The 27,384-nt window shown below is 36.9% G+C and overlaps 1 protein-coding gene across 1 annotated transcript in view; it reads right to left on the reverse strand.

The window, feature by feature from the left end:
• The window catches only part of LARS2 (leucyl-tRNA synthetase 2, mitochondrial), a gene marked incomplete at its 3' end in the record, with an annotated part of 64,691 nt that extends 38,868 nt beyond the window's left edge, over nucleotides 1–25,823 (reverse strand). Inside the window, exons 1-5 of the mRNA XM_010173242.2 lie at nucleotides 25,581–25,823; nucleotides 23,632–23,760; nucleotides 13,774–13,865; nucleotides 9,392–9,452; nucleotides 680–769 (exon numbers count right to left, since the gene is read on the reverse strand). Coding sequence (XP_010171544.1) covers nucleotides 680–769; nucleotides 9,392–9,452; nucleotides 13,774–13,865; nucleotides 23,632–23,760; nucleotides 25,581–25,814 — 606 coding nt within the window. The remainder of the gene's footprint in view (nucleotides 1–679; nucleotides 770–9,391; nucleotides 9,453–13,773; nucleotides 13,866–23,631; nucleotides 23,761–25,580) is intronic.
• Nucleotides 25,824–27,384: the final 1,561 nt, after the last annotated feature.

The raw sequence follows: 27,384 nt of genomic DNA on the forward strand, positions 1-27,384 counted from the left end.
GTGTCATTTCCTGCTTAAGAACTTAACTGCACCCTTCTCTTTTCTGATAGTCTGATAGATATTATTTTAAAAATATATTTAAGGTCAATATTTTCTTAATGTACTCTAACAGAAAAACAGCTGTGATAAGTCTTATAGCATCTAGTATTTCTGTAATATCTTAGAGATCACAAATAGGGTCCAGGAATTGGATGGTTAGGCACATAATCTCCAATTATTCTATCCAATCCTATCAGTTCTGAGACAGCATCAGAGTAATGTTATACAGTTAAATAATCTTGCTGCTGAAGAGACTCCTCATGATCACATTATCTTACATGTTTTCATGAGAGGGAAGTTAAGACATAGAAAATTCTATATTAAAGCCATGAAATAAACTAATAGTAGCTATATTCTGATCCTGCACTTAAGTGTAAATCACTGATAATGAACACTTCTGATTTGACTTGCTACAATAACCATTAATTTTAGTTACATATAAAATTTACCTCTATATAAAATTCAGTTATATATAAAATTCATTATATTTTGCAGTGATTTAAAACCAATAGAACACAATAAATAACAATACAGTTAATGAATGTGAATGGGCGATCCAGAAATGTGCCACTGACATAATGATATGAGTGAATTGAGTTAGTGCACCTGCAAAGTATTAAAGGTCAAAGTTTGTACTTACCTCTTTTTGATACACTATCCCAGCTTCAAAAAGCTTAAGAAAGAGATATTGTGTCCATTTGTAGTACTCTGGTAAGCAAGTGGTTATTTCCTGCAGAAATGAAATAAAATAAAAACCCTTGAAGCTATTCTTAGTATTTTCTTACAGTGTTTTAACTTAAGCAATTCACTCAGGAGTGTATAATATATGCTACAGAGAAACATAAATACAATTTTGGGTAATGTTTACAGTGAGTGATATTCACCTGTACACAAAACCAGAGAACAGGGGTGTTGTGTGGGTTTGATGTGCAAAGAAAAGTTTCCCTGTTAACATGGAATATGAGAATGCTGTGAAATCAGTGCTGATATAGAAGAACAGAAGATGAATGGAAATGACCATAGCTGCCTGACCAGGGAAACAGCAAAACCAGAAGGAAGGAGAACTCTATCAAAGGAGTCCTCTGAGCCACGTTGCCTTTTCCTCTGTTGCTCAGCAATGAAAAGCAGGAACAGAGAGTGTCGACTGTTGGGAGGGAGCTGGGAGCTGGCGGCAGAGAAGCGAGCAGCCTGGAGAAGCCTACGGCTGAAGCAGGAGATGCAGCCACAGCGGAACAGCACCGAGGAACTGAGACTGTTGACAGATGGAGTGTGTGGGGCAGACAGGAAGGAATATGGGGTAAGACTCTAAACCTCAAGATGAAAGACTTGCAAAGGATATCTTGCAATCAAAGGTCAAATGAGTGACCATTTGAGTGAGGCAAGTGAGCTCAAGGTAGGAGGATGCTCTGGTTTAACGTATGGAAGAGTAGTCACAAATGAAGGGGATTGTTAAGAGGGAAATAAAGACAGAAAAAATAAAACACGACATAAGAAGAAATGGGAGTTAAGAGAACAGCAGGTAACAATATAATGGATAGCTTTTTTTAAACTTGCAAACATTTAATAAGTTTTTAGTGAACTCTAATAATTAAAAACCAACCTACTTATCACCTGCTTACAAAATTCCAAATTTAAAACGTCTGTTATTAAAAAACCCCAAAATCTGCATTTCAGACTTCTCAATATGCAAAGACAACTACAGGATTACATGATTTTAGACTCCCTATCTTCTCTACACAAATGTAGTGCTTTACAGGCACAATGGATACACATACACTTTCACCCACGTATTTTAAACTTTAGCCAAAGTAAAAACAACTGTGTAACTCAGTATTTAAGCTCTAATCACATCATAAATACATTACAACAAACAGATCACATTTCCCTTCTCAACAGCTTTCCTGTTTAACTTGCACTTGTTTAAAGAAGAAGTATTTATACAAACTTTGTGTTTGACCACACTTGTACTTACTGAAGTAGAAGATGACTTCTATGCTGAACTTCAAATCAGCAAGAACTTCTCTTCATTTTAGAGTTACAGGGCTGACAGCAAGCCACTAATAAAATATATTCTGTTTGCAAATAGTTACCAACTACCTGAAATAGCTCCAAATGTGAAATAGCTCCAAATGTCTACAACTTTATACCCAGGCTTTCCTATCATCTAAGCTTCCCATGACATGCAACAGCAGCAATATCATCTGCTACTCAAATGACATCTGAAACATTCTAGCATAAAAAAAATGTATTTTTTCTACAACTTTATATTCCAGTGCTGAAATGTTGCTTTGAACAATTAATATGACCTTTGAATAGATATGCCTCAAAAGTGTGTATAAGAGGCTTTCAAGACCAGAAAGAGACATTTAATAGCAAGTTTTCAGCACAGCGTGTGAAGACTTAGTCATGAAAAAGTTCTTGATTAAATCTCTATGCTTTGCACTGAAAAAACACTTGATAGACATCTGATTTCCATCTTTCCAACTAAACATTATGCATTTCATAATTTTTATTTTTTTTCCCTGCTTCTCCACACAGTAGAGTTCTGCCAGTGTGATGCCAGTGTACAGGCAACAGAGCTTCATCACCGTAGTATCAGAGACACAAAAGAAGAGCGACAATTCTTTTTGGTACAATATAAGATTATGCAAGCAACAGGCAAACAGGTAAGACAATTGAAGTGAGTTGTCAAATAAAAATAGTGAAATGGACTGAGATTTTTCCTTTTGTTCCTGAATGGCAGATGTGTGTTAAGTGAAAGAAAAAGAGGTGACACTTCCCAGTTATCAGGCATGTTTAGGATACGGTACAAGCTAACTCCCGGGAACAGAGTCTCACGTCCATGCTCTCGCACAAGTTGTAAATTGAAATTTTTTAGAAAGAAATGCAGCAGACTTTACACTGAAGAAAATTTGTTGTGTAGTCATTGAGCTGCAAAAAGATAATTCAAGCTCATCATTTAACTTTATAACCATGAAGGTTTGAAGTAACGTTAACAAAGAAAGAGAAATTACATCACTACTAAGTGAAATAAGCTGCTGCTGACAAGCCAGCAACCTCTTGTCAATCTCAAAATGTTTTATTTTTTCCCCCCTATCGTTTAGCACATTAAAACTTATGGTGAAAAATAATTTTTGCATGTATGCCAGTTACTGATCTTGATTAAATAAATAATATCTGGTAAAAAGCTTCCATTAGGCTGCTATCATGCTTAAATTAAGGTGAATGTTAACACTTCTATTTATACTTTATGAGCATGTCGAAGATTTGCAGTGCATTAACTGACTTACTTCAGCAATACAGAAAACCGTTAATAAAAGTTTGCAAAATACCACCCTGCCAAAAAATGCAACTTTCTGCTTCTCATTTGTGAGCTGAAGACTAGCATACAGCATACATACAGAACCCCATATCATAAAGCAGTTCAGTGATTACATATAAAACAGGATATTAGCATATTTTCTCCAAAGATAAAATATATACTACAAATCAGAACCCTTTTTACAGATATGAACTATGCTGCTCAGCTGTCCACTGCAGGTGCTCTCCAGGGCTCTGTGACAGATTTACTGATAACTGCAGCATTTCAGAAAGTATTATGAAATGGGAGGGACAGCATCTCCCTCTTCCCCCCAATCATTTTCCCTTTCCCTTTTGTCAGCTTGCTAGTTAAAAAAGAGCATCAGATACTGTCACCAAAATGCATCTTTATCACTGGTTACTGTTACTGCTCCTTATTCCTACAGCAATGACATTCACTAAAAAAAAAATATTAAAAAATCATTAAAACAATCCACCTTTAAAAGAGGTCTGCTTTTAAAAATAGCAGCTATTGCCAAGGTATAGAAGAGGAATAACCCTACCCTTACCAAAAACCTACTTTCCTTAATGTCCGTATCACAGCACAGCAATTTGCTCCTGACAAACAGCATGATGGAGAGGTCAGTATCATATTTATTTCTGCAAATCAATTTTCAGTTACGGACTAAAGAGCAGCATTACAATTTGACAGCAGTGTGACTTGGGAAGCAACTGGCTCATGTTAAGGTTAAAGGGCCATTCATTATTAGAAAAACTGATAAAAACCTACAGCTACCAAAAATATGGGAAAACCAACAGTAAAGAATCCTGGAAAAATAAAGAAACCCTTAAACTGAAGGAAAGATTTTCATTATTAATAAAAGAAAAACTATTTCTCAAATGTCTTGTTTTATAATTCATCATTTGTTCTAAATCTGTTCCATTCTTACAACTTTCTATTACGCAGCTCTGAACCTAAAATTGTTTTTTGTTTGTTTGTTTTTTAAGAAGGTTCTATCTTCAAGCTACTTTCATGGCTATTTTTTTTAATTAGAAGTAACATTTACAGCCTGTATAAAAGTGTTTATTTGTTGTAAGATCCACCAGGCTTTGTGAATAACATATAATTAGACAGGAGAGAGTAATTTCCTAGTTTATTACTAATAATTTATTTCTAGCAGAATCTTATGCTGAAGACAGCTATGTTGCACTTGATACTTATTAAAAAGGTGATAAGGAGAAAATGTCTGAACGGATTTTTTTCAGAATCTATTTGGGAAGATTAAACAGTCTTTAATCTACTATTTGCCTGTTTTGGTATTAAAGGGCATGTACCACCCTATCTGGAAGTAAAATTATTTGAGGTTTAGAGCTAGACCAAACTACATTTCTAAATTCATTTGAATATTTGTATTTCGGAGGCCCTTAGTTTCATGCTTTATCAGCCACAAATACAAATGTCATGCAGTGCCTGTATTTTGAAGCATGAATACCTTTCCTGCAAAAAAGTAGCCTTGTATCAACGGTTTCCTTTTTTATTTGATTACAAGCAGGGTGACTGATTATCAGTGATATGTGGATAAAAAGAGAATTTGATAGGTAATGCTCTATCTCCTGTTAGTTTTATGTACGCTCAGGCAGCGCACAAGAATGACAACTTCAAAACTGAACAGAAAAATATCTGCACAAAGCAGATCTACCAAAGCTTTCATCTTTTTAATGTACAGTGCACAAGGGGAACATTCCTCTTATGCAAAAAATTATGTCACTTGGCACGCATGAATTGAAAAGACTAAAAAAATGTTGGCAGTACCAGCTACCTTCTAAAATAAATTTCCAGACTGATAATACAGTGGTGAACGGATGGCTTACTGGCAACATGCATTCAGCCTGATGGCACTCCTGAGCCAGAGAAAGGAAAAATGTTACACGCTCTCCATCCCTTCTTGCTGATTATACGACTCTTTGAAAATGATACTGCCTAATGCCCCTGAAAATCATGTTTAAAAGAAGTGGCAAGCAGTTTGCTCTGCTGTCTGGGATAGCATTTTGGAGAAATCTGATCACTAGGAATGCCCAACTATTGTTATCTTAAAAACAAAATATAACCACAATATTTTTTATTTTCCAGCTGTTTTTCATGTCTCTCAGAGACATATCATCCATCCTCAAACTGCAGCTTTTTAACCCTGGATCTGAGAAACATAAATGTCTGGAATATAAATGTTCTATCTCTTATTTATTATTTTTAAAAATTCTCTCCCCAGAACCACACCACTTTCAAAGTGATTTAAAAATATAACATTTATTACTTGAGGCACTTAAAATACCTACATGTTTCAGGGGAAAAAAATTAGATCACTATTAGTACTCAAAGCTACCCTAAAACAAGTACTTACAGAGCTATTTTACGCACTTAATTACATTTCTAGTTTGCTCACTTTCTGTTAGCTTATTTTCTGTTTAGGAGAATAATTTTCAAGTGTCTTTGTAACCTGGCTTTCTGAAATTATCTAATTAGCTGCTAATAATGCCTTATTTGTGGTCCTTACTGGTTAAGTAATTTCACGGACTGCTACAACATAAAAATACTTGTGCATTTTGATTTGTAAGACAGAGAGGCCAATGACAAAAACCCAGATAAAGAAAAGGAGACTTTTAGTATCCCAGGTCCACTAGGATTTGCTCATAATAATTTTACAAAGCAATAAAACTACAACTAGTCTTCCTCTTCCTGCACAGGACTTTCTTGAATAGCAAACTTGACTTCATAAGCAGTGAGCTTCCTCAGCACAGCTACATGCACAGGTATTCAAAATGTACTTTCTGTTATTTTCCTACTTTTTTTTTTTCCCCTTAACACTTGTAAAATGGTAAAATTTACTTAAGTTTCCTTCACATTATCTATGCATACACTCTAAGCTGACCAGAGGACAGAGATGGTTAAGATACAAGGTTTGCACTTAAAAAGGCAATTTACCACACACTAAAATAGGGATCCAAGGTAGGGGAACGGGTTCCCCCAGGGATACATTTGCTAGGTACTATGCTCTGTCGCCATGAAGGAGCACATTTAAGCAACACCAATGAAATTAAATTAAAAACCAGCTCCTGTTTTGTACAATACTCTTGGTTAATCAGACTAACCCATATAAAAAGTGTTTTTCTTGCATTTTTCATAGGAGTTGCTAACTATAGTGGGTTTGTTTGCATTGTTACAGTATTTTGTAAGCCACTGATTTAGTGCCACAGAATAATAAAAAAAAAATACTTCTTACCTCAAAGAGCTGACTTTTAAGATAAGTACCTGCACAGCACAGTGCATTGCTGTGCAAAGACACTCGGGTTAGCCCAGATGGGGTGCAGCTGAGGCAGTAAGATGCTCTGCCCAGCCTAATTAGCCTTGCAGAAAAATAGGCTTTATCAGCCTGGAAAACACACTCTATCTACCACAGCTTAGCTGTTCCGTTTCCAAAGGTAGTTCTTTCATGGCTTTCAAATATCCATGCATTTGGAGATCATGTATTACAGATCTATTTCAGGCATCATACATTTTTTGCAATGAATAAACGTATCTATTTCTAATGGTTACCATCCAGGTCAATTCTTACTCCAGTTAGTAAGTCAGGCTTTCTAGGTAAAATAAGATTTAACTAACCAAGGAGTGAAAACTCCAAAATTCATTGTGTCTCAAGGAGCACTTTTTCACAGAATCACAGAATGTTGGGGATTGGAAGGGACCTCAAAAGATCATCTAGTCCAATCCCCCTGCCAGAGCAGGAACCTAAATGAGATCACACAGGAAGGTGTCCAGGCGGGTCTTGAATGTCTCCAGAGAAGGAGATTCCACAACCTCCCTGGGCAGCCTGTCCCAGTGCTCCAACACCCTCACTGTAAAGAAGTTTCTTCTCAAGTTTAAGCAGAACCTCCTGTGTTCCAGCTACACCCATTGCCCCTTGTCCTACCATTGGGCATCACTGAGAAGAGCCTGGCTCCATCCTCATGACATTTGCCCTTTACATATTTATTAATGAGGTCTCCCCTCAGCCTCCTCTTCTCCAAGCTAAAGAGACCCAGCTCCCTCAGCCTTTCCTCATAAGGGAGATGCTCCACTCCCTTCATCATCTTGGTGGCTCTGTGCTGGACTCTCTCCAGCAGTTCCCTGTCCTTCCTGAACTGTGGGGCCCAGAACTGGACACAATATTCCAGATGTGGCCTCGCCAGGGCAGAGTAGAGGGGGAGGAGAACCTCTCTTGACCTACTAACCACACCCCTTCTAATGCACACCAGGATGCCGTTGGCCTTCCTGGCCACGAGGGCACAGTGCTTTTTAGCAGTTTTTAAAATCTTACCTTTCAAACCCACAAACTATGTGCCCCTAGAATATTCTAAATTATTTTAATTACACAACTGTTCAAATCACCTTAGTTGTTTAGCATCAAAGCCCTTTCCACAAGTATCCAGAGACTTCTGGAAGTTCATTAACCTAAACATGGTTTACTAGAAAAGTGAAGGAAAGCCTCAAAGAACAGGTACAGAGATGAGAAATTATTTTCCCCTGTATACTTATACTTCCTGCCATGGTTTTCAGTACTGCCAGTTCTCCATCTCTTCTACAGAATGGAAGGGTTAAACAGAAGTCCAAATGCAGAAATGAATTTTCTCTTCCACTTGAAAGGCACTCTGAACATTCAGCTCCGGTGTGTTCCATAATACAGACAACATATGATTTCACTGTTTTGAAGTATTGCTGCATTACACATACAGAACACCTCTGAGGTACTAACAGTTTCAAAGATAAGAAAATAATTGTCAAGAATGTGTGCAGTAAATCCTCCACAACAAACCTTTTATTTTCAGAGTAACTTTTTGGCTATCAAGAAAATGAAAATCACACTAAAAAGGCTTACGCTGAAAATCTTGCCATATATATGACATGATGAAATATGGTTTTTAGATGTAAGACATACAAATAAACAACTTCACCTTCAAGATTAAAGATTAGACACTGGAACAGGTTGCCCAAAGAGGTTGTAGATGCCCCCTCCCTGGAAGTGTTTAAGACCAGGCTGGATGAGGCTTTGAGTAACCTGATCTAGTGTAAGGTGTCCCTGCTCATGGCAGGGGGGTTGGAACTAGATGATCTTTAAGGTCCCTTCCAACCCAAACCATTCTATGATTCTATGATTCTATGAAAACAGAGGGCAGGTCTCAGACTGCCAGAAAATTATTCCTTTTCCTTTTCAGATCTACAATACTGCTATAAAAATCCAAGATTAGCATCTCCATCACTCTATTCAGAATCATGTGAAGGTGATAGGCAATGGTTATTGCTGAGAATATAAAGATAGTGACTGACTTTGATTCACTGGTAAATGCAATAACCTTACAATTGCTTCAAAAATTAATATTTTTTTTATCTTGAAAATGACATTAGCTTCTCTCGGACCACACTGGTAAGGTTTTTAAGGTGACCACCTGATACTCCAGCATTAGTGTTTTAAATAAAATTTCTATCTTACAAAACAGTCATGATATGAACACCTACAAAAATGCACATTTATGCTTCAAATTTAGAATAACATAACCAAACTACCATTTCAAGTTATTATCTTTAAACCCTTCAGTAGATTATAAAAACACACACATTGAAAAAAGCACTCCACAATATATACCTTAACACAAAGGCATGCTGCCTATTTAGATTACTGCCTGACTTCTAACACAGAAGATTGCTACTTTGAATGAGTTGAAAAGGCAGAGAGAATAATTGAAATGCAAAACTGAAATTACTTAAAAAAAAAAAAGATTCTCTTAAACCTTGAGATTATCAGATGATGTCAGTATGTCAAAAGTAAGAGAAGTTTGATAAGAAGCTTGAGAGAAGCTTGATTTCCCACTTTTTTCAAGTGTAACTTTACAGTTTAACAACTTAAGCTGGTCACTTTCAAAGACTTCTGTATTGTCATAAGCAAAATGGTGAAATTCCATGTTTTAAAATGTTCCACCATACAATAAAGCAGCATTCCTTAAAAAAAAAATAAAATCTTACCCTTTCCCATGTGAAAGACAGACCTAGTGCATCAAACTGTTTCCTCATGTGTTGAATATTACTGCAAAATAAAAAAATTAAAAAATTAACTTAAAATATTTTTATAATGAGATTGTATTTAAACTCGGGTGCTTGTGAAGATTTTCTGAGAAATCAAAAGCACGGGTTAACCTCTAAATACTATTATTTTGTTAACAGTGACATTCAAGGAATTGTCAGAATATTCACCTTATATAATAATTTTAAAAGTCCCTAGCGTATTCTGGTTCAATTTCAATGGCTATGTGTACAAGACAATGATTTTTCTTCTCAATTTCAGCATAACTGAAAAGCAAATATGGCACTGCAGTTTGAGGGAAATGTTCCTGAGGCATCACTTCTCATTATCTTTAATTATCTTTACTGCAGTTGAGCCAAAGGGCACTCTGAAATCTTCAGAGTGCACTAGGATGTACTGCCACAATCAGCTTAATCCTGCTCTATTCTGGCCATGCTATCCTGGTGGTGTTTTGCTTTGGCTCTGGTGACCGTGTGGCTATAAGATGAGTTGAATCAGCTTACCCATTCAACTGAAGACAAGCCCTATGAAGTTCTCCAAAAACTCCCCACCAGTTTTCTTGCTTCCCTCTGATCAACAGGCTGATCACACCAATACTGTGGCTGCAAACACAGCTGAGCCAACGCAAAGGAGGTGGTGGGAACATATATCCTGAGAGGTGACAAGTAAGCCCTAAACTTCTGGTGGCAGCACAGTCATAGATAAACTTAAGTCAACTGTGAAACTGTAGGGCTAAACCTTGCCCCAGATGGATTATATTCAAAATGTAAAATAAGATACACAGAATATACAGTGAAGCTTCAGTATGAAAATGTACTAAATACAATTTATTGAAATACTGACAACTACACAATATTAACTAGTGACCCAGTGTGAATTCATTCACATAATTTAAAATTGCTTAAAATTTCTTATGGACTTTAAACTTTCTACTGAAATTCATAACGTCAGATAAAGCATCATCTATCCTCCCACAGTGGGTAATTTGGCAGTCATGAAACCAAGCATTTAATTCCGATCCAGGACAAACTTGTACTGCTGAAGAACTGAGGAATACAAGTATCCCGTATTAACGGTTGCAGAGCCCCAGTTACACCAGAAAAGGCTTGCCAACAGGGTCACATCAGTGCAGGTATACCAAGAAACCCTCCTATGGACTCACACCTTCCACTAGGAGAAAGCACACTTTCAGGAGTACTTCTTATATTAAAGTCCTACTCAAAATGAACTGTACCAATTAAAAAAAAAACATTCAAATTTGAGTGTATTTTCACAAAGCTTCTGCCACTATACTACCTCTTACTAACACACACGTCCGTGTGTGTTCTCTATAAGGAACTCTGTCTTCAATTTTTTTTTTCCTAACTTTAGGAATGTAAGAAGTCAATTTTAGCTCATTTTAAATCACCTCTTCAGAAAATTATGATGCTCTGAAATCTGGTTGTTTACTCCTGAACCAAGTAAGTTGAAATGCTTACAGTGTGCCCCTTTGCACATGGGTGGCTGGCTCTGCTTCAGGGATGACTAAAACACATCAGGTTGCTATCACACCATCACAGCTTCACCATCATCAGTTCAGTCATCCCTGCTGCAGGCATGAGAAACATTCAGGACAGGGACAGTGGAGAAAACGGGAGACAGTAATTATTTCAGTGGTCAGAATTTATATTGCTGGTATGATAAACCAACTCCCTTCATTAGCATAATTAAAAAAAAATGGGTATTGTTGTTATAACCTTATTATTTAACTCTTAAAATGAGACAATCACTCTTTTCAGGACTAAAAAAAATTTCAAAGTAAAATTTTCTTCCAGTACAAAACATCCTGTACTTGTAACGACGAGCTGAGCTGCTTTCAGTGCAGGGAATAACATGCGCCTATCTACAAGAAAAGAGAAAACCAGAAAAACACAGAAAGCAGCAGAAGAGAATCAGCTCAGGCTGTGCCCTGCCACAAGCTTTTTGATACGACCCAGACAAGCAGCTTCGATGAGACAGGCCCTTCGCTATGGCAGTCTCTGCCCAACATGCCCACCGCTTCTCTGTTGAGCCAATCCAACAGGGTCAGCTGGCAGAAAGGCTTTCTCTGAGTGAGCAAGCTGAGGCAGTTCAACAAGACGTCCTACCGGTGCCAAAGCACAAGAGGTGAGGAGGGACCATGTAGTAGGGAGGAGGGGACAACACTGACCCTTTTGTAGTCACAAGTACTTAATATCAGCCTTCTTGTCTCAAAACTACAACCTTCACTTTGTGCCTCATTTGTCATGTAGGTAAGCATCACCATAACCCTCTTCGATCTGGTGAAGATTCCATCAAGATAACTGAGTTAAAAATGAGGAAGCCAGATAGAACAGGTATGTAGGTTTGTTTTAGAGCAGAGCTTCAGTAGTCTTATTGAAGGAAGACAAAAACCATCAATCTCCTGACCATGCAACAATTTAACTGACAGCCCACAACACGCTGCACAGTGATGTTTCATAGAATCATAGAATGGTTTGGGTTGGAAGGGACCTTAAAGATCATCCAGTTCCAACCCCCCTGCCATCAGCAGGGACACCTTCCACTAGATCAGGTTGCTCAAAGCCTCACCCAACCTGGCCTTGAACACTTCCAGGGAGGGGGCATCCACAACTTCTCTGGGCAACCTGTTCCAGTGTCTGACCACCCTCACAGTGAAGAATTTCTTCCTAATATCTAATCTAAACCTCCCCTCTTTCAGCTTAAACCAATTTCCCCTTGTTCTGTCATTACCTGCCCTTATGAAAAGTCCTTCCCCAGCTTTCTTGTAGCCCCTTCAGGTACTGGGAGGTCACTATAAGATCTCCCCGGAGCCTTCTCTTCTCCAGGCTGAACAGACCCAACTCTTTCAGCCCATCCTCATAGGAGACCCTTAAAAGAACAAAACCAGGTTTTTGTATCTTGATAACTGGTTCTCATGCATATACTCATCTAAAACATACATGAAGGAAATTTTAAAAAAATGAGGATAAATAACTCTGAATTTGTGTGCAGTGCACTCACGCCTAAGTGAAACCAGTTGCCATAATATTTCAGCTGGAAAAGTATCAAGTATGGCAACATGAGACCACAAGCATGAAAAAACCTTAAAAGAAACAGCATTATCAAAGAAAGTAATGGATCAAGGTCCAAAAAAAAAATCACAGCTAGATTACTGCACCTAGAGCACAATAAACAGCTTCACTTCAGAAGAATGGTTTCCGAGTCATTTATAGAAATTAATGTTCACTTATGTAACATTTTAAAGAATATTAGGGGAACACACCACCTAATTCTGTGGTCTAAAGCCCAAAACTTTCACAGAAATCAGTAGCAATAATAGCTGCTTATCACTTTTCAAAACTCAGTCTCAAAGAAAAAAACTATCATCTTCCTCTTTCACATGGTACTGAAAACTGCTATAAACCTAACCACGTAGCTCATAATTTTCAACCGTGTATTTTATACTGAGATTTAGCTCACCATAATGAAATTCTGATTTATTTCTTACTCACTGATTTGGGTGTTCGGGAAATGTCACTCTTTCAATATTCTATCTTTTTACAAGTTAGAAGTGATTTGAGATGAAAACCTTGAAAATCATCCCGATACATTTGTTTTTCAAAACGGAATCATCTGCACAGTCCCATAAAACATTGGCAAATGACCCTGGTTCTTTCTGTACCGTCTTTCTTCTCCTTCTACATTGGTTTTGCTCTGTTTTGCTCATTTTTGGGGCCACAGTACAGGTATTCACAGTGGAAATGTCTACTCTGCCCTGGTGAGGTCGCATCTGGAATATTGTGTCCAGTTCTGGGCCCCACAGTTCAGGAAGGACAGGGAACTGCTGGAGAGAGTCCAGCACAGAGCCACCAAGATGATGAAGGGAGTGGAGCATCTCCCTGATGAGGAAAGGCTGAGGGAGCTGGGGCTCTTTAGCTTGGAGAAGAGGAGACTGAGGGGAGACCTCATTAATGTTTATAAATATGTTAAGGGCAAATGTCAGGAGGATGGAGCCAGGCTCTTCTCAGTGATGCCCAATGGTAGGACAAGGAGCAATGGGTGTAGCTGGAACACAGGAGATTCTGTTTAAACTTGAGAAGAAACTACTTTACAGTGAGGGTGACAGAGCACTGGGACAGGCTGCCCAGGGAGGGTGTGGAGTCTCCTTCTCTGGAGACATTCAAGACCCACCTGGACACCTTCCTGTGTGATCTCATTTAGGTTCCTGCTCCAGCAGGGGGATTGGACTGGATGATCTTTTGAGGTCCCTTCCAATCCCCAACATTCTGTGATTCTGTGATTACTTAAATCCATTAAAAACTACCTTTGTGTCCAGCTTGCAGGGTGAAGCCCATGTTCAACTGCAGCATTTTCTGCTGGTAAACCAAACGCATCCCATCCCATTGGATTTATCACCTGAAAGGAAAAAGGAAAAACACAACCTTACGTAAGCTTCTGGAATGGCATCAACAACATGCACAGGCCTCTACATAACGAACGGTGTTTTGCGTCCAAATAACGGGTTTGCATTTCAGCATTTGCTTTGTCTGAATCAAACCTCTTCAAAACATGCCCACTACAGCTAAATCTATTTTAAAAGACTCATATGAAGCATATTTGCTACCTACAATGTGATGTTAGAGGGAGCTTAAAGTATTATGTAATAAATCCTCATGATTATTTCAATAGCAGGTTAACAATGACAAAAATCAATCCTTTGTAAATTTGGGACGTGGTCAAAACTAGCAGTTGATGCTACTGCTAAACAGAATCAAATATTCATCCTGAAGAAGAAAGCAAACAAAACTAACGGAATCAATGGTTCTATAACTGTACCTGATGTGTAGCCTACTTTTTTTCTTCTTTTTGTTCAAGAAAAAAAAAGAAAACTATCCTATGATAATCTTAAATCCAACAGATAAATTGAAGACGATGAGGAAAACTGTTTTAGTCAAACTTTACTAAAATATCTTTTGTAAATACAGACTGCAGACTGATAAACTGCATTTCATGACCACAAATAAAGGCAGAAAAAAATGTTTACTACCAAATATAATAGATAAATTCTGTTGAAATATATATATCTCTTTCCTATTAACATACAAATTATTTAGAAAAATAATCTAGCAATAGAGTAAGTATTTTAAAAACATGTTTAATAACCTGGGAAAGAAAGGCCAGTACTCAAGATATTGTCATTTAAAACACTTATGTATATTGGATACCTGATAAAACCAAACCCGTTTCTTACCCCCACAAATGTGCTGTAAATATGCAATAACTATGATTAAAGTTACACAAGTTTTACAATAGCAAAATATGATTAAGTAACATTTTAGAGGTTGTACAAAATGAAAACTTCTACCCCTAAAAATATAAAGAACTTGTTCTTTACTGGCATGTAAGCAAACAAGCAATAAGAAAGCAAGCCCAGCAATACTACTCTCATAAGCTATCTCCATATGAAAAATCTGTTCATTTCTGAAGCATAAGAGCTACTTTTGTCACTGGTTTGAATTATTTTTATTCTTCTTTGCCTCAACCTTCCAATCCTCTGACTTCAATGGATTCTTTCATAAAATATATTTTGTAGACATGTTTATAAAGGTGCCCTAGGCAGCAACTCAGTGTAAAAGCAACAGAATGTAACAGATGTGACTCCTCAGCATTCTTGTTTTCAATACTGGGCTAAAACTCAACCCACTGTGTATCATTACCCTGCTGGTGCAGCAACAAAACCAAAGGTATTAACCTGTGATCAACTGCGATTCAAGTCAGTAGAGTAAGGGTCCATGCACAGCACATTTTTTATATATAAATCTAACAGAAACAGGAATTCTATTCTATGTTACAATTTTTCCCTATAATCAGACAGTTCCTCGTATTGCACTGTCAGAAATAAGTCAGATTCCCTAACTACCCACTTCCTCACATTTTAAGTGTTACATGGAGCCTAAACCACTTGACAACACCTTGTTGAAGCCCATTTCTCCCTAACCCTTCTCCACTCCTTCCCCTCACCAGTAATCAAAACTATTGGTATAAAAGAGAAAAAAAAGAAAGGTAAACTTTACATAAACTACAAATCTTAATAGAATTTTTTAAGGACACACTAAAATATTAGTTTCTGCAGCTCAGCATTTTTTGACCACTACTACTGCTGACCACCTGTCTCTGGACAGAAATGATGAAATAAACCAGATTTTTTTTTCATATATAATATGTATTTTCTCTTATTTTAACCCCATTTGTTTAGACAAATGCCCTACATTTGCAACCCTACAAATGCCTTCTTTTACTACAAGCTGATGCACATTAAATGATATTAAAAAAACTACTCTTGATTAATTTTTGTAAAATTTGGTTTCTGAAGAGCTCCTGGATACAGACAGGCAGCCAAAAGCAAGGCACAATCTGATTTCTCACACTCATGAGCAAAAAGATGCGGAAAAAAAAGCTCCACTACCAGCTACAGGCTCCCCAAAAGGGCTGACTGATGCTCCAGACAGCTAATGTGCCGACATTTTATCAGTGTACCATCAGTGCTAGCAGGAGTTATCTGCTCACACAGATCTTCCCAATTCTAGCATGTATATTAAAAATATCATACAGTGTATTCACTTATCACATTCAAAAGACAGTTCAATTTAACAAGCAATAGCATTCCTCAAGTTAAAGGGCTGAAGAAACACGCTAATTCAAGTTTCAATCAGAAACTTGAATTGAAAGATACATTAAAAATATCCTCAAATTAATCTCCAGGATAGATCTATTTATGTAGTTGCTATAGAGATGAATGTAACACACACAGTGGTTTAGAAAATGATTTCAAGTTTATTGTCTCTTCTACTTCTCTACCGTGAATGGATTTGAAAGGTCTGTGAAATGCATTTGTCTAAACAATAGGTCAGTTGCTTCTGGCTGGAATGTATCTTAGGTATCGTATCTACAGTTAAAATGTCACGGTCTCCACACAACACTTGGTGTTACATCTTAACTCTACCCAGCCAACATAAAACACAAGGCTGAGATTACCTACTCAGTTCTGAAAAGCATCAAAAATCTCAAGAGACGTGGAAGGAGAGAAGAAAATATATCACTAACATGTCAGAAGTTGGCATAAAGAATAAAGAAGCATTTCAACTGTTCAAAACAAAGGAAAAATAGGAAGAAAGCAATTTTGAAGACCAAAAGGTATTCCTTGTAGCTGCTTGATGGGTTGGTCATAGGCTCTAACTAGCAGAAAACATGGCTGCTCCCTCCAGCATTACAGACGAGCAGAAGAAAAGGAAACAAAGTCATCCCTTTTCTTGATTGCCGACTTAATTGGTTCTGACAGCAGCCTCTAAACCTTATACCGCTAAGGGATCAATTCTGCTCACTAGAGTGACCATTCTTCCAAGCATCGCTTCTCTGTACAGACAGTATTTTCTATAAGCTGCAAGGAGAAATCAAAACAATGAACATTTCTTGTACAGAGAGGAGGCCTGCATACACCCAAGGATGTCTATACCTGGTAAAAGGCAGCAGGCTAGAGTTTCAGGCATTTCAAGACAGCAGAAGCCAGTACTATCTCCAAAGGCAGCTGTGTGTTTCTGGTCTTCACAATGAAGTAGACAGGTAAACTCTTCCTGGTTAAAACTACTAGGTTAGTCTTGAACACAAAGGGCTCAAGATGCTCAGAAGCTCACATGATCCAGCAGGATCAACTCTGAAGGACTGGCATTTCCTACCAATCAACATATTGTGCTTTGCACAGGAACATGATATCTGCGGGGAACAAAATGCTTGGCAACTACCACTCCGAGTGGCCTTTTCAGGAGCAGATTGTTAAAAAGGAAAACAGTTGTATCTTGAAACATTTTAGATCTTAAAGACACTGACTTTATATTAGCTCAAAGCATCGTTGTAAACATCATGTCACAGCATGGTCAAAAATCTGTCATTAACGATGGCTAGAGCTCTTGATGTGACTGTGGGATGAAGCAGAGGATGACACACAGTCAACTCCATTAATTAATTTCTAAAATCTCAGCTCTTCCTCGCAGAAGATTTTAATCTATTCACTGCCGTAACAATCAGCCCATCACACTGACATTAGTAGGCAAGATCAGCAAGTACTACAGAACACAAAGCTGACAATGATCTCATAACACTCACTCCTCTGCCTCCGTCAACATAACTCAGACAGACGATTCAGTGAATTTTCCTTTATGTTTGTAAGGAAACAAGAGACTCTGCTCTCCTGATGTGCTCAGTATGTCTCAAAAATATGACCAAGGAAGCTGACTTATCTTTCTTATATCTAGAACGAAGTATTCTAAATTTTAAGAAAGACGGTAGAATTAGTGTCCAAAATGCCTGTAAATAAATATATTTATTTCAGACAATGTGTGATAAAAGAACCAAAAATGAAAATTAAGAAGTTTGCCGACAGGTTAGTGACTTGAATCAACGCAGCAAACTCTACATTCCTGTCTCTAGTCACAGCCCCACGACACATTCGACGTGAACTAATGGAAAAGATGGACAAAAGAGGTGATCCGTAGTCACGAGTTCCAGCTGCCAGAAACCACCCCTGGCTCCAGCAGCAACTTTCTGACATCCACCTTGCACTTGATCTCACAGTTGTGCAACCAAGTGAGACAGTAAGGACACGTGGTTGGAGAGGGGTAAGGAGAGGACGGCTGCTCCTTCCACTGGCTGCCTACAATTAGGCTGAACAAGTTGAAAATCTGATTTGTAAATCAACAGATACAAACACAACACTATTTTAAATATAAGACCTACACCTGAATGCAGCCTAAATTGTCTTTTAAGTGTATTAAGTAATAAACACCATTATACAACAGCTAAAAATTACCACTGCCACCACCAAACAAATAAACCCCAAGCAGACAAGGCACACCTGGGAATAGATTAAAATAATGGATTTTTGACTAGTACGTACATTCTAGCAAGGACTATTTCAGTGACTCTCTGCATATTTGCATTCTGATAAGGCACTTTCGAATTAAAAAATAATCAACCCACACAGATTTCTACCAAAACATAATTCTGCTTATAAAATGTTCTCATTTAGTTCTTGTTCTCACAAGATATAAAATCTAAGAAATTATTCTACATCCACACACTACTACAAACATTTAGAAAACAAAAGTGTCGCTTGCCTCCTTAAGCTCACACATTCTCGTATAACATAATTTCATTTACAATAATGTATTGTTTTCCCTTTCTTTCTTTCTTTCTTTCTTTCTTTCTTTTTCTTTCTTTCAAAACGAAACAGAGTGAGCTAATCAACACTTTCAGTACTTGCTACTGGAAAACTAAATTTAAGTAAGATTCAAGTCACATAGGATACTTGTAACACTTTCCACTTCATTTATACCACAGAAAATAACCTGGCAAAAGAACACAACAGCCTCACACAAAAACAGTGGTGGAGGACAGCAGTCAATGACGATCGGAAAATAGAACTGTGCTGAAATAATTCATCCTACTGACGAACTCATCATAAAGTTTTAATTAGACTTGCCTGTCTTTCTTCAATACCATTCACTTTTGCAATTTCAAGAGTATTAAGATTCTCTGCTGAAAGGGAAAACAATTAATGAAAATACATCCAATTTAAAAAAAAGATGATCTGGGTAAAATGAAAACATTCTTTAAGTCATTTTGGAAATATCACTGACAATATTCCAATCCCATCTATCAGGAGCAATTTAGGTATAAATTAAGCAATGTGATCCTAGTGTACAGGAATTGCCCTGTGAATTGCCTAATGATCATTCCTAACTCTGCACAACTTGCATGTGGCAGCCTCACTGTGGTATCAAATACAATTCAAAATTTTATTAAAAAGATATCATAGGAACTATTGAACTGAATCACTCTATTTACTGATTGCTAAGGGAATTATTCTTAGTCCTCTGAGAGGCACAAATTAGCCACTTTGGAATTTATCAAAGACATGAAAATGGTAGCATGATAAAGCAATGGGAAATACTTTTTCCCCAAGCAGCAGTAGATTGGAAATCTGCCATGGTGAAAATCACCATGAATATCTCTATAATTTGTACATGGCACTTTCAAATAATGAATAGGAAATCTCTTCATTTCTGACAGAACTGGTACATTTGAATTCACAATATGCATGTAAATTTACGGAGAAAACACAAACAGAAACTTCACAGTTTAGTTCTGGAGTGGTTTACTAATAGATACAAAATTGTAATTTAAAATATATAAATTACATTTCATAGCATTTTTAAAGAAATATGTTTGTAATATGATCTGTAACTAGAGCTCTCCATACACAAAAATCCTTTTAACTGCACTTCAAGAAAAATGTTATCCTTAACACATATTCAAAAGAGACTAGCTCACTGTGTTCATGCTAAGTAATCTATATGGTTTAGAGTTCCCCCACAAAGACTTCATCTTCAGTAATTAGAATGTAAACAACTTATCTCACAGCAGATGCACTCTACAAATCATCCACCCAGCAACCTAATCCAAGTGCATGACAGCTTATTTCCCATGCACTGCCTACAGGTACCGGAGGAGTGTTGGAACAAGACAACGCTTCACTGCCCAGATCTTCAGGTAAAACAAACAGGACTTCATCACCGACCAGCACCACCCGTATCGATACAACTCTGGTGATAACCTCTGTACGGCCATACACACATTCATGCACCTCCTACTGAAAACTCTGCAAAGCTTACTGCTCATCAGTACACTGAAAAAGTGACTGTCTATTGCGATGTTACACTTGCAATAAATCCCACCCCTGCTCCCCATTTAATAAATGACCAGCCAAACATGTAGTGCACAAAAGGCTGCTGCTCATTAGGTAATGTGTTTGAGTGCTTATTTTCAGCATCATTAGTCACCAAGATCATCTATGGTTTTATGTTGAAACAGTATTTCTTCCAAAAACAAGGGAGAAAAAAAGAGCGACAAATATTTGTTTTCCCACTTAAAATCCTGGTGAAGTACAGGTTTCTGGCAAGTATCAGTAGATCTCAGTGCATATTACCTCTCTACAATATTTTAATTGAAACAAAATCATACCCTATCCAGCTATAAACTGAAATACTAATGTTTCCCAGTTAAGATTTCAAACTACCTCCAATATGAAGAATCTACACAAATGAATTCCAAAGAATGGTTCCAATTTACTGAAGCTCTAATCCCTTTGCAAAAGCATTCAAGCTTATCCTTCTTTAAGTATTATAACAAATAAGTCCATTCTTGCCTGTTCAGAGTAAATCAATATGAAACTTATCTACTATTTTGTCATGAAGGCATTCTCTAAGAAAAATATCTCCACTTTATTCAACATACATTACTCTCTTAATCAACCATATATACTAGCTAACTATGTACACACCCTATATATTCTCCCTCACTGTTTATTAGACAAGAAATATACATCATAGTCTGAAGTCTTCCCTGGGAACTGTAAGTCTGACTGGTTTTACCTGCGTTTTTCATGGTAACAGCCCATCATTCCTCATTGACTTACATACACTTTCAACCTACCTGTATTGCTTCTAGCACAGTTTCATGACTTGCTAGCCAAGGTCAGTTCTACCTCTAAATGTAGAGATATAGTTCCTAAGATTATTTTCAATGACTCTTCCTTTTTCTTTTTTTTAGTTTGGAAATGATGCAAGCAATCACTACTCAAACAGAAAAACTTCAAATTGTGCATACTCCTATTTTTGGTTTCTAAAGCATTCTTTCCTCGTACGTACTGAAGAATTCCAGTAATTCCCTGAATACAGGTAAAAATGTTTTTGGGGGGTATATCAAAATTTCTGTATGATAACACATAACCCTATCATAACCTATAACCATCAAAATAAAGAAATCTTTAACAGACTGGACAACTGTGACAATGGCCAGAGAAAACATCTAGAGGCTGATAAATTAATTGTGAGGAGAAAATAAACTAGAAAGACTAATTCTTACTGATGGAAAAATTAGCATGGCTAATAAATAATTTTTTTTAAGGTAAATATAAGTTCCAGCAAGTTAACATACATCACACAATAGCTCTTAGTCTGACATACTCAGAAAATCATTTGAGAGATCTTTAACATCTCTTAATCATACATGAAGGTTAAATTCTTTGGCTGCCCACCTTTAGTCAAAAATAGATGTTCAAAGTGGTTAACACAACAGAAGATACACATATTTATAGAAATTCATCATGTTCTGCAGCCACTCTAATACCCTTCAAAGTCATTTTCACATGAAATGTAAAAATAAGTTGCAAGATTTAAAAACTTTAAAAGACTTTTAAAACTTTTCTGGAAAAAATAGGCAATTGTGGAAATAAAATCTTGCTTTCATAGTGGCTGTTGTATTTCATTGCAATTATATTATCTTTTAATTTTCTCCAAGGGCTTCTACTAAAGGTGCTTACTTCCCTTGTATTGAAAAGCTAACACCTACAGCATCCTACAGAGTGTAGACAATTATTTTCACTTTATTTTACCTAGGAGAAAAGGAAGCATGTTTTCTCCTCTTTGAACAGAAATTTAGTGGATATCTCCACTGTTACTGATGAGAGATGAGCTATGTCCTGAAATATCATCTATAGTGGTCTTAACATCAAGCATGAATCAGAAATCTCTCCAACAGCTCAGTTGGCTCAATTTTTTTAATGAGATCTAAATTCTGGTCATTCAGAGGAGATAGGAAAGATTAGCATTACCACAGACATTTTTTTTTCCCTCATTTAAAGTCTAAGGTAGTTATTCTTTTTTTTTCCTGTAATTTTAAAAGCATGAGAATGCATTTCTGTAAAGCAACAGCACATATTCAGTGCATGGTATGTTCATCATTGGCATAAAATATATAGTATTTGGAAAGGCAGCACACTGAATAATTCAGTGGCAATACCTTTAAGAGTCTCATGGATGGTGATAAATCCAGGAAACGCCACTTCTGCAGCTCTTTTAGCAAGGAAATTGCACTCTAGTACCACAACCAGCCACTAACATTTATTTCTCCATTTCTTCACCTTCTTTGTACTCTGTTTTGAGGGTCTGATTCCTATATTCTTCAACTGCTCCTTCTCTCTTGTACATTAGAGAGAATTCCTTTCCAAGTCTCATCCTACATTCTTGCCTATGGTTACTTTCCTTTTGTTCCTTACCCTAAACTTGGGTATTTTCTTCCCATATTCCTCCTTCCTACTGTTTCCCAGATTCTTAGCATTTTTCCCCTACCAAATGTCCTCTTCCGCCTTAATGTCGTTGTACTCAGGAAATTATCATCCCACCCCTTGCTCACATCCTTCAAATTTTATCCATCAGTCCTTACTGCAGAACACCAGTTAGGATACCACCTGTAGTCCCTGTAAGGACTAGGCTCTCAGCTACACCCTCTACCTGCCAGAGAGAGAGGAAGAAGCAAGGGAGAAATCATGGCAGGCATGGGGTGGACTGTGAAACAAAGGAACACGGAAGGGAAAATGTCATTTCTCCTTGCAGATGTGGCAGGTAGTTGGCCTTAGCCTACTCTGTAGACTTGTGCCCTCAGAAGACAGCATTTTGCATGTGTGAACAAGGCTGAAATGCACAAGTCAATGGGTCAGCCACTGCAGAACAGAAACTTCTACAGACACACCCAGGTGACACGGCATCTGATGGGACCCCGTTCATCTCACAGCAGGCACAGAGGAGCAGAATATACCCTCCAAGTCTGACCAAGGACATCAACCTTTTGTCAGGAGCAAAAGAGGTGAAAGGAGTTGATTTTTGCAGTGTCTCAGTTTTCTCTTGTCAGCTACACTTTTTTCTCCCCCACAGTCCCACTTAGATGGCAGCAGGATCTTCAGTCTTCTCTCAGAGATGGTGTGGCCCACAGGTCTCATTAACACTGTGCTGTACATCATTAGATTCGGGTACCTGTAGAGCAGCAGCTGTATCACTTCAGATAGCTTCTAATCATTTGTTATCAACTGTGAATTCTGAACACCCTTTGTTTTTAAAAAAGTCTCAGATTTCCATATTCAGAGCTCCACAGGTCATTATCTATGTATTTGCAGCATATATTCCAATTAAGCCTTCACCTTCATGGATCTCAGAAAATACTAGTTTCCTGGCCAATTTGTGATATTAAAATATCAAAAAACCACCCAACCCTACTGATGTTCTTTTCTTACCTGCATCCCTCTCATTTTCTGGAACCGAGCTACAGCATCACTGATGGTGTAGACACGAACATGGCCCATGTGAAGCTTTCCAGAAGGATATGGGAACATAGAAAGCACATAAAATTTTGGTCTTGATTTCTAGAAAGAAATTTTTAGAAAGTTATAACTCCGTGAGTTAGCATTTCACTTAAATAAACACATGCAAACATGAACATGACAAACTACACAGTGCCATGAAAAGACAAAAGGTTCTCCTGGAATTGATCCATGTCAGCACGGATGAAGTTTCTAGGATCAACTTCTTTAGGGCTGTAAATGGAGAGGTTTTACCAGACTTTGCTGCCATCTCATCAATTTACATTGGTATTTATATGACACCTGAAAATTGTTTTTAATCAACTTTTACTTAACAAAAGATATATTAACATAACTGCAGCCTAACAAATCACCATTCCTCACCATAGCATCTGTCACTGATTATCTACGCGCTCCTAATCTGTCCCACCAAAAAAATGAACACGTGACAGATTAAATTATCCTCTTACCAGTAAAATCAGTGTTTTACTTTGTATTTACAGCAAACATGGAGCTCACTCAGGGCCAGTTGCTTTTTTGTCAGCTGAACTGCACTAACTCACTGAGTGACTAAATCATTTGCAATGGCACAAACATCCATCGAAACTGCTGAGTTCCACTATGTATGTTCAGATCCAAATGTATCTTATAAGCACTGTCTTGCGCAGTGAAAAGAAAGTAACAATTTCATTTAGTTAGGTTTGACTAAACTGACAAAAGTTACAAAGAAATTAAACATAAATTATTCCTAATATGTCGTTCACCACTGAATTTATCATTGATACATGCTTAAGTTCCTACTTTACTTTTCTTATGTTAATAATGAAAAAAAATGGCCATCTTTTACTATTCTGAACCAAACTCTATTCTTATTTCTTAAATATTACTTCTTTATTGCTTTTGACCAGTAATAGTAAAATTAGAAGTAATCTGAACACTTCATTGCAAGACTATATACTATTTGCCTCTTAATATGGAATGTTATTAAATTTAACTTTAACTGTAAAGATAAAATGAAAGTATCACTAAAAAGAAAATTCAGAACTCAGCATATGTATGATACATATATATGATACCTTTGTATACGTGTATTGCCAGATAGCAAAGACACAAGCCTAAATTACTGCTTTCCCTGCTACAAATTTGCATACACACCACTTTCATTTCGGCTTTCTTCCTCAGAAAAAGTAAGTCCCTGTTCTCTCTTTGACACTTTGAAAGAATCAATTTTTTGTTGCACAGAGGGCACATTTTAGGAAAGAACAAATGAATGTGAAGAGGCACAAAAACGTTTTTATACCTGTGTGATTTAGCATAACTGTGAAGGCAAAAAGAGTCAGAGACCAAGATTACAATTGTTTTCAAGATCTTTTATTGCATGGGAAAACTTTCTTTTTCTGTAAGTCACTCATTATTCCCAGGACACTGTAAACCAGAAAATATTCTTAAAAAAATCACCTTCCCTTAACACAGATTTTAAAGAGTCACAGTGTGCAGGGTACTAGATTTCTCATTACCATTGTGAACAAGATCTTTAGAAAATTAATTGTTTAAAAAAGTTATGAACGTAGAAAATTACTAATACTTTAAATAATTAATTCCTAAATGTGGTATAATATACAAAGAAAGAATTGATTACTTAAACACTCTATATTTACAAGCTCATACTTTGCTCATTGTGTTTTTCTTCAATAATTATTTTATTATTATTTTCCCACCTATTTCATCAACTGTTTTTAAAAATCTATCATATAAAAGTATTTTCCCCTGAAATGCAATACACATCATTATAAGCCAACTGTACTAAGCAGTTTTCAGTTAATTTAATTCTGAGAAAACAAAAGTATCAAACATGCAATTTCCAAATTTCTCATAATGCTTACATCAGTTTCTGAAATTTTGCAGAACTGATCCTTTATTCTTGGGAGCCACCAATTTTCAACTCTTTTTCTTGTCTCCAACCCATAGCTTTTTTCCCATTTGCCCGTCTCACTGTAAATAGTTCTGACACAAGCAGGAACCAGTCTTCTCTGCCATTTAATTAATCCCAGGAAGCCACTTAGTTGTCTCTTCAAACATGAGGAACAAGTGCCAACTCTCTGACAAACCGACTGCATTCTTAAGGTTATGCTTCTGTAAAAGACAAAAGTATGTATTTCAGTCTACAATATATAACACAGGAATTCAGCTGTTACTATGAAATCTGGAAGCTGTAAAACATACCTCACCTTGATTTAGATTACCTGGCTGTTTTCCATGGTACTTGCATTTTATTCCCATGCGTCTGAATTATAAAAGCATTTCTTTTTTAGCCAAGAGAACTAACTGTGGCCCTTGCACAGAACAAAACTGTTCTGTTAGATTTCTTCTCTAATAAGATAACATTCTTGCATTCAACCTCCCACGAAAGCAGGATCAGTCAACTGAAAGTTCAAGAAACTTGGTTGCCTGAACAGGGAAGATGACTATAATTAGTAGATTACAACTAGATATTTTAAATTTACTATTTTGCTAAGGGCTTCCTTGTCAGTATGGTTTCCTGCACGAACTACATGAGAAACTTACACTGTTCAGACAAGATATATTTTAACAAGTCAAGCCAGTAAAGCAATCCAGTTCTTTTTCAACTAAAAATCCAGTTAAAAACTCCCCATATGCTTTAGAGTGAGGCTTCTAAAATAAAACTCAGATGTGAGAAAGATTAAATAGCCCTCAAGTTCAAGATCAGTCTCAATACAATATTTACCTATTTTACTTCCTACAGCAGAAAATATGGCATTAAAAAAAAAACCCAAACCACTCTCAGATTTCTTCCTCATCTGCACCCCTAATTCCTTAACAAAAAAAAAAAAACCCAAAAAATCAACAAAAACCTTGTCTTTTTATTTACAACAATATTTCTTACCCTCTATGATGGTGTTTTTATTTCAGATTTTGGCCTGCACACTTGACTGCCGTACCAAGCTAGCTATTTCAGTCAGTTCATGATTTTTCCTCAGAGCTACATCAGTAAAATTTCTGCAGAGAAACTCTGTATGAAACAGTTTTATTTATTTATTTCCCATGTGATAGCAACATTGTTAGTAGAAATAATTGCTACACTACCTAAATTAGGTCCCAGGTACAGCTAGTGGGAGTTAAACTTCTTTAACATTCACCACACAGGCGTACACAAGCCCTCATTGCCTGTGTCATTACATACCTGCAGAATTGCACCTTTTCTCTCTTAGTTATCAAGCAGGTTGTTTTAAACATTTTTTCATTTACATAAGCCATGACAGTGCTTTGAATTTTTTGTTGCTAATCTATAAAATCTCTCTCACTTGTAATAATAACAACAAATACAAGGCTGAACTGAGTATTCCCAGTGCGAGTGCATGAGTTATTCAGCAGACACCTAATTTCTCCCTCTCCATAATCTTACACTTATTCACTCAGCTCAGAAATCGCAAGAATATTTCAGTACTTCACTGCTTTGCTTATTTTTATTACTTCCTTATTACTTACACTTTATTTCTATTACTTACATTTATTACACAACTGAAAGCAGCACTTCCTTATGGCAGGTGACTTTCAGCATTGCTGATTTACAAAATATGTATTTCAAAACACAAGTTACACATGTGAATCCTTTGTTGAAGAGAAAGAGAAAACACATGAGCTTGACCGCATGCCTGGGCACAGCTC

Source organism: Antrostomus carolinensis, unplaced genomic scaffold (genome assembly GCF_000700745.2).
Source record: "Antrostomus carolinensis isolate BGI_N321 unplaced genomic scaffold, ASM70074v2 scaffold31938, whole genome shotgun sequence".
NCBI classification, from domain to species: Eukaryota; Metazoa; Chordata; class Aves; order Caprimulgiformes; family Caprimulgidae; genus Antrostomus; species Antrostomus carolinensis.